At 42.1% G+C, this 15,549-nt stretch overlaps 1 protein-coding gene across 2 annotated transcripts in view; it reads right to left on the bottom strand.

Annotated features, from left to right (window-relative positions):
* Window positions 1-15,549, bottom strand: part of NECAB1 (N-terminal EF-hand calcium binding protein 1) — a 555,658-nt gene that overhangs the window by 424,164 nt on the left and 115,945 nt on the right. For both annotated transcript variants that reach the window (XM_029591633.1, XM_029591634.1), the window contains exon 3: window positions 11,268-11,376. In XM_029591633.1, the coding sequence (XP_029447493.1) occupies window positions 11,268-11,376 (109 nt within the window). The remainder of the gene's footprint in view (window positions 1-11,267; window positions 11,377-15,549) is intronic.

Raw genomic sequence — 15,549 nt, 5'->3', positions numbered from 1 at the left:
GCTACTTAACCAGATAGTCTTAACTGTGTAAGTTTAGACCTGCTATTGAGCAGGTCTAACTTAGACAAATAACTTATCTGAATAAATTTGAATATCACTACTTAACTGGATAAATTATCCAGCTAAGTAGCACTGCCCTGTTATGCTCATTGCCCATCCACAAATTATGCAGCTAAAAACTTAGCCTGATAAGTAACTTATCTGTCTAAGTGCAGCCAGTGAACATATGCAAGGTATGTTCCAATATAGGCATACGATAAATAATTGAAATAAATAATTAAATAATAAATAGGTGGGCGATAAATATTTCAAATAAATAAATAAATAGAAATAGGCAGATATTCAGTGGCTGCTACTTAATCGGATAAGTCCTACTTATCTAAGTAGCTTTTCAATATTGACCTCCCTATTGTAGTCTGTTTTAGATTTATCAGGCTACTTGGATACTGTGGATCATGACTTTTTCTTTTTAAATATATTTAGACAATGCAACAGTGTAATATATCTACATAAAGATACGGCAAAAATATGCAAAAGATTGACCATCGCATCCTCTATTTCTTTTAACATTACTACCAAAGCATTGACATAAAAAGAGGATATACAGTTATTCCTTCATACATGCTACACCTTGACCAAGCTTAGATTCACAAAACATCTATTATTTTTATTATTTTTTTTTTAACTTTTATATACCGAGGTTCCTGTATGGGATACAAATCACCCCGGTTTACAAGAAACTGCAACTTCGCCCAAAGGCAGTACATAAAGCACGTGAATACAAGAAATGGTACAACTGGAAAACATAAAACAAGTGAATACAAGAGCTGGTACAAGGAACTTAAATTGAAAATTTTATAATTTGAAACGGTCCAGGAGACCATGATAGTGAAATTAAAAGGAGAAATTTATACAATCGAAAATAAAGAGGGAGTCGTATGTGAGTAGAAGATTACGTACGTTCAATTAGAGGATGCAAACTCTGGGTGAGTGTACATGGGGACCTGGATAGGACTGTTATTAAACCAAGTCAATGTTAACCTCCGCATAGTGGGTATTCTAGAGACCATTCAAGGTGAAGAACTGCTAAACTTTTGTGAACATTGACTCCCTGACTCACTTCATATCTCTACGGCAGAAAGCATGTGCATTCCTTAGATGTTAGTGGACTGGCTATGAGTAGGCCGCACCAAGTAATTTCTAAATATTGTAATTACATTGATAAAACCAAAATTATGGCAGCATTTTGGAAATCCACTGAGCTCAAATATGAAAACTGTAAGCTTCCGATATCTCTATGAGAGTGCAAGTTGCTCATTGAGAATTTTCACCTTATTGTTCTCAGCTATTTCAGCATGGTGTCTGTATTTCTCTTCAATTTCCTGTGTGCCTTAAAGTTTTTTATAACTGGAGGTCAAGGTTGTTTACCACAGCAAATGAAGTGAAGGTGTTCTTGGAATCCTTCAAGAACTGACTTGTCCCTTACATCTGAGTAGCCTTTTGGCTAGTTAACGTGTTTTGAGCGTGCTGCCTGCCTGAATTGGGACATTTGCCTACATATTTTTTGTTTTTCCTTTACTCCTCTTGGCGTTCTTTAATAAGGCAGAGGTTGTGGATATGTGGAGTGCCAACGTTTTTGCTGATTCAATTTTTCTTGTTTTGGATGTTTTGTTCTGTTGCTCTTTGTTTCTTGGTGGTCTATGATTTGCTGCCAGAGGTTGTGGCTGAGTCTTGTGGGCTATTTAATCAATGACTTTAGTTTCTGTCCACTGTTGCTAGCATGAGTAGCAGCAGTTTTTATTCTTGTGTTATAGGCTTCTTCGCATCAATATCATGATGGCGATCCTGGGAGCCTTGTGAGGGAGCACTACAAGTTCAGTACAGAGAAAAGAAACAACTTGGCATTGGATGTTTCGTGGTGCTACTGCAAGGGCTCAGGGTTTAATGGGGAATATTGCTGGGTTTTGGGGGGGGGGGTGTTTTGGTTGTGTGAGGGTTTGTCTGTTTGTGTGAGAGATTGGGTTGTGAGTCTGAGCGAGTGTCAGTAATTGTGGATGGGTTGTATGTTTATGTTAGTTTGGGTATGTGTGTAGTTAACTGTATTTTTCAAGATTGCACCCACAGTGGATACCCTGCTTTTCTTGGATATCATTCCTACTGTGTGGGAATAAGTATACCAAAGTACTCAATAAGGGAAAGTGAAAATTAGCATTTTGTCTAGGGATGGTGAGGATGGAATAATAAGAGGGGAAGTGAAAGCTGGGAGGAGTAAAGTGTAGCAGCCTATTGAATGTGAAACTAATGGCTGTAGAAACCTGAAAACCTCTGAAATCCATTTGGATATTTTAATTTGAATAGTACCGTCTAATTAGTGGGATCCCCAGAATATATCTCTGGAATGAATGCACATTTTATCTTCTTGTGGGAGGTTTACTGGGGACCAGAAAGGGTTCAAAGAGAGGAGACCAATGTGACAGGGATTCCATACTGTTACTAATACTGCCCTTGTAATTTGAATATTCAAATGCTTTAGGAGGGGTTTGTATTTTTGTTTCCTCCCTATGTGATAACCCCACTTTTTGGGGTATGGCATCTCTGGTATATATTGCCTGGGAGCATGCCCAGAACTTAAGAGGGAATGCAATACAAGAAGAGAAAGGAGCTTGACAGGATTAGGCGGGGCTGAAGGAGGCACTGGAAAGCAGCTAGAGATCACCCTGGCAAAGAAGTTAGTTTTCTGATATTCCCCCCAGAATTTCGAATACTTTTGGGGGTACTTTGGATCCTCCAAGGATCTATGAGAGAGGAGATCTGGAACTTTCCACAGGGTTTCAAAATGGAGAGTGCTGAGTACTTTTTGTATGGGCCTTTGCTCATCAAGGTTTGCAATTGATCAGTGAAAGAGTTTGGATTAAAGGATTTTTTGAACTTTGACTAGACCAGTTTGAAGAGAAGGGCCCTGGAATTCCTGAGAACCTGGGACAAGAGTGAGGATTTGAAGCAAGAGTCTGACTGCTGAGTGACCTGAAGAAGCAAGGATAAGAAGATTTTGATATTTTTTTTATCTAAGGACTCATTTAGATAGTGATACAGTTTTCCAGTTTGAAGAAAAGTTGAAACTTGGACCAATTTCAGTTGGATATTTTTGTATACAGGGACAGTGGTCCTGCAGTTTTTGTGCTTGGGAATTGTATTCTATTGGCTGATTGACTTTATACTGGAACCCCATTCCAGTTTTCTCACATTGCAAGGGAGCATTTTTTTTCTCCATGGATAATGGTACAAGAGAAATGAGAAGGGATATAACATCTAAGATGGTCAAATTAACAATCGTCTTCATTGCTATTACATTTTTTATGCTGCTCTGTACTTTTGGCATTGTGGCTGGGATAATTTTATTTAAGTTACAGTAAAGACTATTTTATTTGAACAACATTCTTGGACTCCTGATGGTGTTTTTCTGATTTTCCTAATCTTGCAGTTATTATTGCCTTTATTGCTCCTTCTCTGAATTGTTTGGCACCTGTTGGAGGCCCTCTACCTTCAGTGTGGATATTGAGAGTAAAGAGTGGATAGAGGGTACTGGAAGATTATTCTTCCTGCCTGCCTGGACTCGGACCCATACCACCCTGAAGTGACAGATAAAGCACCCATCTTGGGGACCAGTTATCCCTATATTGTATGGTTCCCTGTCCAGCCAAGAAAAAAGAAATCATACCCTTGCCACTGGTCCCAGGTTCACTACATCATCTGCTTAATCTAAATTTTTGATAGATTCCTACCGAGAGATTGGCACTCGGCCTACACAGGTGCCAGCCCTGCTCACATTTTATGTGCCCCTCTGTGAAGGATTACACTAATCACATTGATTTGACAAGATCTTCCTCTTGATAAATGATTTTGCCTAGAATTCATTCTTACTAGCTTGAAAGTATTACAGAATTCTCTTTCAGATGTGCTTCTATTATCTTAACAACCAGTGATGTTAAATAACAGATCAATGATTTTCCATTTAGTCTTGGTTTTCAAACTTGTCAAGGAGCATTACATTTGCTTTTCTTCAGTCTTTTGAAGTCTCTCCTGTTTCAAGTGAACAGAGCTGTAAAGGACATAGTCAGTATCTCTTTTGAGATTCCCCATGAGTAAAAGGGGGAGAGTTGGGTGTGGGGTTAAGGCAGGCCATCAGATTATGTAAGAGGATTTCATTTTGAAATCCCTGTCCATTGCTTACCCCACATACTTCGCACTAGAAAAGTATGCAGGGCAAAATAAATCCCAATGGCACCAACTCCATGGGAAATTTCCCTATAGAAATCAGCTTACAAGCCATGGGTAGAAAGTACCTACAGGACAGCAAGCTATGCAGGCTTGGTAGGGGCTGCAAATAGCCCTCTTAGCTCTTGAAAGCTTATTGAACTTTGCACACTGTAAGGAATGCTCAACAGAACTATGTAGTTGGTTGAAGATTGTGTGTACACAAATTCCTAATTAGTTCTTTAAGGGACAGATATTCTAACATGTGCTTATATCAGCTATGCTATTAGGGATGTGCAGCAAAAAATAGTTTTGGTTTGTTTTTCCTTCTTTTTGGTTCATTTAATGTTTTTTTTTCAGTTTGGTTCATTTGCTGATCTGAAAATAATATTAAAAATAAAAACCTCTCCCCAAAATTTAAAACAGGCTTCCCAGAGGCCTACCAACTACCCCCCTACCCACAAGAAAGCCTCAGGGCCTGGGCCTACCTGACTGAACTGAATCAGGGAGCAGTCTGGGCCTCTCTGGACCCCTCTGATCCCCCTAAAGCCTCAGAAAATAAAACCCAAGTCCAGGGCCTAGCTGTGGCCTTCCCAGGGCCCTTCTCCTCATGGAAATATTTGCCAGGGCCAGGGCCCCCTTTCATGAGATCTTTAGGTTGCAAAGGGCAGAAGCACACATTAACTCAAGTCAGGCTTGGTTGTTCATGTAGCTGCTTGTAGGGGTGTTTTGAAAAGGTTTTCCTATGAAGCTATTATTACTGCACTGTGAAATTGTACTGATCAGACTTGTAAAATCTATTCAAGGTTGCTGACATGCCAGAATATGCTGAAATGCTAGAATGTATGCTTAAAGTAAAAAAGTATGTCAAAGTTCAACATGAAGTCTTGTTTCTGCCTTCTGGGCTCAATTTACAAGAAATCACATGACATACAAGAATCCAATCCTATTAATATTTATGAGATAATATTTTAATGCCATCCAATTAGGAAAATGTTATAGAAACAAACAAACTATTTGGTGTCTAAATTGGTGGTGGGACCTATTTAATCTATTGTGCTATCAATGCTCTCTGTTATGCTCCACGGCCGCAGATGGCTGCGACCTCTGTTGCTCACCTCTTTTTTCTCTGCTTTGGCTCCGTTGGGCAAATGCGCAGCCTCTGCCAGTTACCGCCATCCTTCCTGCCTCCATTCGCGGGCCCATCTGAGCAGCATGGATGCCACCGAACGCCATCTTACCTTTGAGTCCCCTAGGCGCGCACGCATGCTCCCAAACCTGCTTTAACCACATCATGGTAGGAACTCAGGGGCGTCCCCCTCAGATGATGTCACTCATCTTGGATACTTAAGCTTGCCGGCCCAGACAGCCGATGACTTGGCAACGAGTTCATCTTGCTGAATCCACCTACTCTCACTTCAGTACTTGTTCCGGTTCCTGCTTCCGTGGTGTGAGACTACTGGATACCCGCTCCTCGGGGCCTTTCCTCATCTCTCGGCTATCTGCTCCTTAGAGGGCCTTTCACCCGGACTCCTGCCTGCCTCGCTACCCGAGGCTTTCTATGGAACTACTCCTTTGTCTTCAGTCACTGTGAGTAACCACGCTGTGGACCACTGCTGTGATATCTACATTGGAATCCTCTCCGGTGTACCCTGCTCTGCGGACCATTGCCGTGATATCACTAGAGGAGCCCTCTCCTGGTCTACTCCACTCTGCAGACCTTTGCTGTGATATCACTAGAGGAACCCTTGCCAGTGTACGATGCTCTGCAGACCACTACCATGACCTCCCACTGAGGAACCATCTTGTGTACCATCTCTACAGACTCCATGTAACTTCAGTGACTGTACTTTCGCTTGGCATCCCCGCTCCTTGGGTAGTGCCGCACCTATTGCCTGACTCCAGTTATCCGAGTTGAGTCTGATGTCAGCACCTGTGCTGTCGCTCCGTGGCCCGCCTCCTGGGGTCCCCTCTCTGTCTCCTTCTCTACTCTGCTGCATACCACCCCGCAGCTGAGACCTCGCCTCCCGATGGTGAGGCTTAGTGGGGCTCCTCCCCTGGGCGGTACCATATCTCACCTCGGCCAAAGGGCCCACATATCCACAAATCCTAACACTCTCTGCTTCTGAATTGCCTTGCTGGTAATCTAAAGATCTATCTTTTAGCTACTGGTATTACGTGTTCATTTTGATAGCCCACATCAGTTCATGCAGATGTTATGGCCATACCAGAAGCAGGGCAGGTACTGATTGAAAAGGACCTGAGTCCCATGTCCCTTGGCATACTTTTGCTGCCCTGGGAAGTTGCAGTTCTGTAGGATATGATGGGTTTAGGACCATCTCAGCTTGTCCGGAATGCTTGAGGAGTGGGAACGATAAAGAGGGGGAAATGCACCTCATTTATGCTATACACGGTGTCTGCACGTTCTCAACATGTTTCCTTCTTTTTTTACTATTTATGATTGAGAAAAATGGTAAGATTCTAAACTGGCATAAAATCCCATAAAAAATGATGAGGAAAAAGGCATTTAAGCACATACCATCACTCCTCCGAACTCCCCCCACCTCCAAGGAACTCCCCTTATTTCAGTAATGGAAAGGGCATATACTGCTACAAAGTGTGCAAACTATTCCCAGAAATGACCCAGAAATGTGATATCCCAAATCAGTACGAAATTGGCTTTTTCAAATCTAAGTCTCTCCAACTATGTCTCATTTATACTCCCCCAGGTCTGCTAGAAAAGGATTAATCCCCCCTTATTGAATTCTTTGCAAACTCCCTATCCCCTGACGTACCCACGATTATCCTAGGAGACTTTAATTTACATGTGGATACGTCCCCGCAATCCCCTGCCTGTGAAGCTTTCCTATCCTCCCTTGAAGCAATGAGTTTCCAACAAATTGTGAACTCTCCCACACACAAAGCCGGCCATACCCTAGATCTTATTTTTATCAACTCATCCATTAACATAAGCAATCCCCCCTCATGCATGCCAATACCCTGGTCTGACCACTCCCTGATTCAGACTAAACTCTCCCTTCCACAATGTTCCCCCACCTTGCCCTGTCAGCCCATATCTTTCAAATATCGCCAAACCTGTTCTGTAGATACCATTACACAAGCTTGCTCTGATATAGATAATCAAATTGACCTCTCATCCCCAGATAACGCCTTCTCCTCCTGGGTCAATCTTACACGTACCATTGCCAATAAACATTGCCCACTATTAACGAAAAATGTCAACCCCAACCGTAGAAATAGAAAACCCTGGTACACTACTGCCCTAAGAATCCTCAAAATTCAGCTCAGAGCTGCTGAAAGGTCCTGGCGTAAACACCAATCCCCAGCAACCAAAACTAATTATTACCAACGCATGCACGAATATAGAAATTCCATCCTACAAACCAAACGTGAATACTACGCCAAAAAAATACATGGCCTCCAACATAACCCTAACGCCCTTTTCTCATTGGTTGCTGACCTAACCTCTCCCTCTCTCATACAACAACCAGCTATTTCCTCTAAAAATCGCTGCAATGATTTAGCACATTTCTTTGAAAATAAAGTCGCCTCCATCACAGCACAGTTCTCTCATAATAATTTCAACTTCTCTATTCCTACATTCAACTCTGCAGTCTCCCTCTCCTCTTTTGACTCCTCTTCCTCCTTGGAAGTAGAGAACATCCTAAAAAAAATGAAACCCTCATCCCATCCTTCTGAAACTATCCCTTCTAAACTCCTTCTATCTATACCTAAAGTGATCGCCAAACCACTATCGAACATTCTTAACTGCTCCCTCGAGCATGGCACTGTTCCCAACTTTCTCAAGCGAGCAGTAGTGAAACCGCTACTTAAAAAACCCAATCTTGACCCTGACACCTTATCTAATTACAGACCTGTTTCCAACTTACCCTTCCTAGCCAAAGTCCTTGAAAAGCTAGTGAATGCACGCCTTTCCGATCACCTTGAACAAAACAATATTCTCCCGTCCACCCAACATGGTTTCAGGAAGCAATTAAGTACTGAAACATTATTACTATCCCTCTACGATACACTCAGAGGAACAGACTAGGGATGTGAATCGTTTTTTGATGATTTAAAATATCGTCCGATATATTTTAAATCGTCAAAAAACGTTAGGGCCATGATACAATACCAATTCCCCCGATTTATCATTAAAAAATCGTAAATCGGGGGAAGGGGGAGGGCAGGAAAACCGACACACTAAAACCCCCTAAAACCCACCCCCGACCCTTTAAATTAAATCCCCCACCCTCCCGAACCCCCCCCCAAATGCTTTAAATTACCTGGGGATCCAGCGGTGGTCCAGAAAGGCGGCGGTCCGGAACGGCCCCCTCAATTGAATCCTGTTGTCTTCAGCCAGCGCCATTTTGCAAAATGGCCGCCGCAAAATGGCGGCGGCCATAGACAAAAATGATTCGACGCAGGAGGTCATTCCGGACCCCCGCTGGACTTTTGGCAAGTCTTGTGGGGGTCAGGAGGCCCCCCCAAGCTGGCCAAAAGTTTCTGGGAGTCCAGCGGGGTTCAGGAAGCAATTTCTTGCCGCGAATCGTTTTCCGTACGGAAAATGGCGCCGGCAGGAGATCGACTGCAGGAGGTCGTTCAGCGGGGGTTCCAGACCGCCACTGAACGACCTCCTGCAGTCGATCTCCTGCCGGCGCCATTTTCCGTACGGAAAACGATTCGTGGCAAGAAATCGCTTCCTGAACCCCGCTGGACTCCCAGAAACTTTTGGCCAGCTTGGGGGGGCCTCCTGACCCCCACAAGACTTGCCAAAAGTCCAGCGGGGGTCTGGAACGACCTCCTGCGTCGAATCGTTTTTGTCTATGGCCGCCGCCATTTTGCGGCGGCCATTTTGCAAAATGGCGCCGGCTGAAGACAACAGGATTCAATTGAGGGGGCCGTTCCGGACCGCCGCCATTCTGGACCACCGCTGGATCCCCAGGTAATTTAAAGCATTTGGGGGGGGGGGGGTTCGGGAGGGTGGGGGATTTAATTTAAAGGGTCGGGGGTGGGTTTTAGGGGGTTTTAGTGTGCCGGCTCACGATTTTAACGATTTTCACGATAGTTTACACACCCAAACGGCAACAATACGATTCCCTCCCCCTCCCTGCCGAAATCGATCATTAAGACGATCGAGGACACGATTCACATCTCTAGAACAGACGCAGGTTCCTCTTACCTGATTGCCATGCTCGACATCTCTGCTGCGTTCGACACAGTTAATCATGATACCCTCCTCAACATCCTCAGGAGTATTGGAATCACTGGCAATGCCCTGGCCTGGATACATTCGTATCTCCAGAATCGCTTTTATACTGTCTTAGTGGATAACAACGAATCTGACCCTATCAGTCTCCCACAAGGTGTGCCCCAAGGTTCTTCCCTCTCCTCCACCCTTTTTAATATCTACATGTTACCCCTTACCACCCTTCTCACCAAACTCCACATCAAGCACTTCATTTATGCTGACGATGTGCAAATCATATTCCCCTTCTCTGACTCCCTCCAGACTGCCCTACGAAATTGGGAATCCTGTCTCTCCTCCATCAACCAACTTCTCACTGATATGCACCTTGCACTTAATCCCAACAAAACCGAACTATTAATCATCTCCAATAAGCAACCGCTCCCAGCCATCCCCCCTACATACTCATCCACTATTTTCCCCATGCACATTCGCAATTTAGGTATCCTTATTGATAATCATCTTTCTTTTAAACCATTCATCAATTCTATCATAAAGGAATGCTATTTTAAACTGCAAACGATAAAAAAACTTAGACCCCTGCTACATTTCTCGGATTTCCATACAGTGCTCCAGTCTATTATATTGTCCAAAATAGACTACTGCAATGCACTCCTCCTTGGCATCCCCACAACACACATCAAGCCGTTACAGCTATTACAAAACGCCGCCGCTCGGATACTGTCAAATTCTAAAAAAAGAGACCATATTACCCCCACCCTTATCGAATTACACTGGCTCCCAATACGCTCAAGAATACTTTATAAAGTACTCTCCCTCATCCACAAAAGTCTGTTAAACTCCAACCTCAATTGGATCAACCCCCCCTCCTCCCACGTACCTCCAACAGACCCACCCGCCCTGCCCAGCAAGGAACCTTACGCACCCAACCCATCAAATCTTTCAAACTATCCTCCACCATAAGCAGAGCGTTCTCTCTCGCCGGCCCCACTATATGGAACTCCTTGCCCCATGACATACGCATGGAGTCCCACACTCCCAAATTCAAAAAAAAATTGAAAACCTGGCTTTTCCAGCAAGCCTACCCCTTGACACCGCCCAATTCATAAATCACCCCCTAAATGTTTCAGTGACCTATGATTAAGTATGCTCTACGACTAAGGAATGCCTTATGACCAACGATTTATGCCTTTTGCTTTTATGACTACTGATGCTTTGTATATAGTTGTTATTGTACGTTATATTTATAGTTCTCTCTATTTATTGATCTATTAATTTGCATTGCCTACTCCCCCGGTTATTTGTATTGTTATCGGTTATATGTAAGGGCGCTGCCCAAAAGTTTTTTGTTCTTTGTGAACCGATGCGATGTGCAAATGGCTATCGGTATATAAGAGACTTTAAATAAATAAATAAATAGATAAATAAATAAATGTCCACTGTAACACAGCACACATAAATTTACCCACACAGAGGCAGGAAAATGTTTAGAAGCCTGATTTATGCAGGTAAAAATGCTTCTGCAAGTGAAGCGCATGGACAATTGCTATCGTTACATGTCCTCTGAGAAAATCATTTTAATAGTACTTCATGTTCAGTTAAATTTGTTAAGGGACAATTTGGTGTAGAATACAGAAAGTAATCCCTAAGGAAACAAAATAAATCATTCAGTTTCCTGAAAAGGCAGCATAAATATGTTTTTTGGAGCTTTTCACACACAACAGTCAATGCAAACAGAGTAAATTAGATGTAATTAGATTAACTAATAAAATGGGATTCTTACTCGGTTTTATGTGTATCAATCCTATGAAACAGCTCACTCAGTTCCTCTCCACTCAGGACTCCATCAGCAAAGTAAGCTTTAAATTCATCAAAGGACAGTTTGCCATCATCTGAAATCAGAACAGATATACATTGTGTATAAAGCTTTGTCTGTCTCTTTTAATATCATTTAGTTTAATCTTAGAGGTAGATATTTTAAATCATGGGACAATTATTACCATTGGTTCCATATATATTTTCAGAATATAAAATGATTCAATAAAATATTGATAGATAAAATAGAAAAACTGTCTTTAATAGTGATGAGTTCAATAATGTTAAAGTGATATGAATATGTTAGCCATGTGTAGCCCACAATTTTAATTTTGGTTAGTTTTTTCATTTTGTGGAGGTTTCGTTTTTTTCAGTTTGCTTAATGGTTTTTTGTTTGTTTGCTTGGCTCATTTGGCAAACTGAAAAAAGTATTAAACATGAAAAAACCCCAAAATAAAACAAAACAAAACAAAAAAAACCCAGACCTCCCGGAGCCCGATGCTGGGCCAATAAACTAAGCTGGCCCCATATCGGGGCTTGCTTAGAGCAAGACCAGTGCCAGGACTTTGCTGGAGCCAGACTGGTGCCAGGGCCTGTCTGAAGCCATCCTGATGCTGGGACCTGGCCGGCCCAGCCAGAGCCACAGCTGGAACTAGTCCCTTCCCCCCATTTAAAGGCGCTGGGGCTGGGGAGCTCCCACCCTGGCCCTCACTTACCCTCTTCCCAGATCCTTAATGAAAAAAGGTAGGAGCAATTCCCACTTACTCCCCCTCTAGTCCCACTGCTTTAAAAATGTCAAACTTAGTACAGCAAAGTTTTATAGAATTCTGACAAATTTGTGTGGAAGTTTTGCTACCCTGGGTATCAAAGTACATTCAATAAATTCATTTTCACCCAGAATAAATCATTATTGTTTAATGAATTTAACCAATTGGAATGTACCACAGAATCGGTCAACTTACTTTGTCTGGTATCAGTGTGTTGGGTCAGGAAGAGCATTCATTGGCCCAACTATACATGGGCTTTGGCAGATGTTTTAGTGCAGCTAGTAGAGCATACATGTGTAGTGCTGGTGGTGATATCGATGATGTCCATTGAAAGAAATGTTACAAATATGTTAGACTTGTTTGACCACTGCTGCCTGACTTATGCTGCTGCTGCTGCTGCTGCTGCCATGTCATGTATCTATATTGCACAACTTGTGTAACACTTGTTCTGTGGGTGACAGTTTGTGTGAAGCCAGTGGTGCTCCATTAGACCAAGAGATGATGAGGTGCAGCTAACAGATACATCTGTGAGATGTTGGTATGCTCTCAGATGCTGTAAATATGCTGTACTATTCCTGCCTGCTTAATACTAGCAACACCTGAGTCAGTGCCTGCTGCCACCACTCAGAGTCAGTTAGTGGTTGTTGTCATACACTGTCACTCAGTCAGAGTGACTCTGATGCAGAGTCTACTTCAGTAACGGCAAGACAAGGGAGATAAGGAAACTCTCCCACCTTGAGATCATATGCAGCAGGTGGCAGGCATGGAAATGTAGCATTAGTATGCTTGTCTTGATCTGAGCGTGTAGCTCAGCCTGGATAAACACATCTCCATACAATTCATCAGCCTACCCCCAGAATCATTCCTCTACATTTAGTTCCAGGCTGTGTACAGTTACATGACTCCATGACTCAAATGCAGCTAGTGTAGAATGATGCTATAACACCAAGTAGCCATTTCCTTCTCAATAACAGTTGTAGTAACTACAGGAACAAGTGTTGGTGGGCCAGGTAGGGATGATATTGCTTGCCTGGTAGTGGCAAAGATGTGGCAATTGAGGGAAAAGTCACTACTGGCCCTTTTATCCCTCACCACCACTAGTACTAGGTCCTTATTTTACCATCCTCATTGTAAAAACATAACAAAATAAAACACAAATGTAATACAAACAAAAAAACACAAAACAATCAAACCACCCACAATACACACACAAATTTTTAAATAATAAAGAAAAATCTTTTGCTGTAATTTCTGTTTTTTGCTTCTCTCGTCTAGCTTCTTACAAACCCCATAAGCCCTTCCTGGAGACAGCTGCTATTATTTTACTTGATTAATAATATTTCTATTTCATCCTTCCAAAAATCATTCAAAGTAGATGGTAACATCATATAATACAGTCTCATAACAAAAACACATTGTATAATTTACATAAACATTTCTATAGAACTGAAATATAAATTCCACAAACCACACAATCCCAACTAGACCACATAACTGACTAATACCATAAGTATCCAATATCAGAAGTTGTTTAGTTCTAGCAGAACCAACAGGTTCACAGTGATGCTGTAAGTTTACATCCTTGCATTCCCACCTACTACTTCTCCCATTCCAACCAATATACTATTCCCAAATATTCATGTAGCCAACAACTAATACACTTATTAGCAAGCACTATTCAAAGTTTAGCTATAACAAACCTATTCTCATACTACGTGCTTCCTGAAAAACAGGCCTATAAATAGCATTTCATAATAGATACATTTTCCATCAGACCTCCTCCTCCACCTTTCATTCATCTCCACTTTGGCCCCTGCCAGTTTTCTTTCTTTTCTGAAATCATGGCAGCGGAAACTGCCCATCTTCTCTCCTCTAAATTCACTACTTGCTCCTTTGATCTCATTCCCACCCAGGTCTTGTGTTCTATCTCCTCTGTAAACATCCCTTCCATCTGACATATCCTCAGTTGATCACTTGCCACTGCAATTGTCCCCTCGTCCTTCAAACATGCTGTGATCAGGCCACTCCTCAGTAAACCTTCACTGGACCATACCTGTCCTGCTATCATCCCATCTCCCTCCTCCCTTTTGCATCCAATCTATTTGAATGTGCTGTTCACCTCTGCTGTCTTGACTTTCTTGCATCTCAAGCTGTTCCCGATTGACTCCAGTCTAGCTTTCCACTTTGCATTCCACAGAAACAGTTTTGCCAAAGTGAAGAAGTGACTTCTTCATTCTTGTCCAAGATATTTTAATTGATCCTCATCTTCTTGATCTGTCAACTACTTTTGATAGTAATGATGATCGCCATCTCTCCTTGACACACTATACTTAATTGGATATCTGTACTCTGCACTGTCTTGTTTTTCTTCTTACCTCTCCCATTGTACTTTTACTGTATCCTCTGGTGATTATTCCTCCACCACTATTCCACTGTCAGTCAGGCTCTGTGTTGGGCCCTTTTCTCTTCTTTCTACACTTCTTCCCTTGGAGCTCTTATCTCCTCCCACAGTTTTTTCTATCACTTTTATGCAGATGACTCCAAGATCTAAATCTCTCTACTAAAAATGGGAATGGGAATAATGAGTAAGATGGTCAAATTTGCTGATGATTCAAAATTATTCAAAGTTGTTAAATCAGAAGAGGACTGTGAGAAATTGAAGCAAACCTTGTGAGACTGAGGCATCCAAATGGCAGAAAGCATTTAATGTGGACAAGTATAAAGTGATGCACATAGAGAAGAGGAACCCAAATTATAGTTACATGATGCAAAGTCTACAGTGGCAGTCACCACCCAGGAAAAAGATCTAGGTGTCATTGTGGATAATATGTTAAAATCTTCTGTCAGTGTGTGGCGGTGATGAAGAAAACAAATAGAATGCTAGAAATTATTAGTAAAGGAATGGAGAATAAAACAGAGAATATCATAATGCCTCAGTATAGCTTCATGTTTCAATTGCACTTTGAATACTGCATGCAGGTCTGGTCATCAGATCTCAAAAATTAGAAAAGATACAAAGAAGTGCCACCAAAATGATAAATGGGATGGAACGATCCCCCTATGAAGAAAGATAGAGGTGTTTAAAATCATGAGAGAGGGTTAATGTGAATCAGTTATTTACTCTTTCGCATAATAGAAAGACTAGGGGGCACTCCATGAAGTTAGCATGTGGCACATTTAAAACTAATCGGAGAAAGTTCTTTTTCACTCAACGCACAATAAAGCTCTGGAATTTGTTGCCAGAGGATGTTGTTAGTGCAGTTAGTGTAGCTGGGTTCAAAAAAGGTTTGGATAAGTTCTCGGAGGAGAAGTCCATTAATGGCTATTAATCAATTTTACTTAGGGTATAGCCACTGCTATTAATTGCATCAGTAGCATGGGATCTTCTTAGTGTTTGGGTAATTGCCAGGTTCTTGTGGCCTGGTTTTGGCCTCTGTTGGAAATAGAATGCTGGGCTCGATGGACCCTTGGTCTGACCTAGCA

This window comes from Rhinatrema bivittatum, chromosome 2, assembly GCF_901001135.1.
Source record: "Rhinatrema bivittatum chromosome 2, aRhiBiv1.1, whole genome shotgun sequence".
NCBI classification, from domain to species: domain Eukaryota; kingdom Metazoa; phylum Chordata; class Amphibia; order Gymnophiona; family Rhinatrematidae; genus Rhinatrema; species Rhinatrema bivittatum.
Note: the sequence above shows the minus strand (reverse complement) of the source record. Positions and strands in the feature narration are given on the sequence as shown.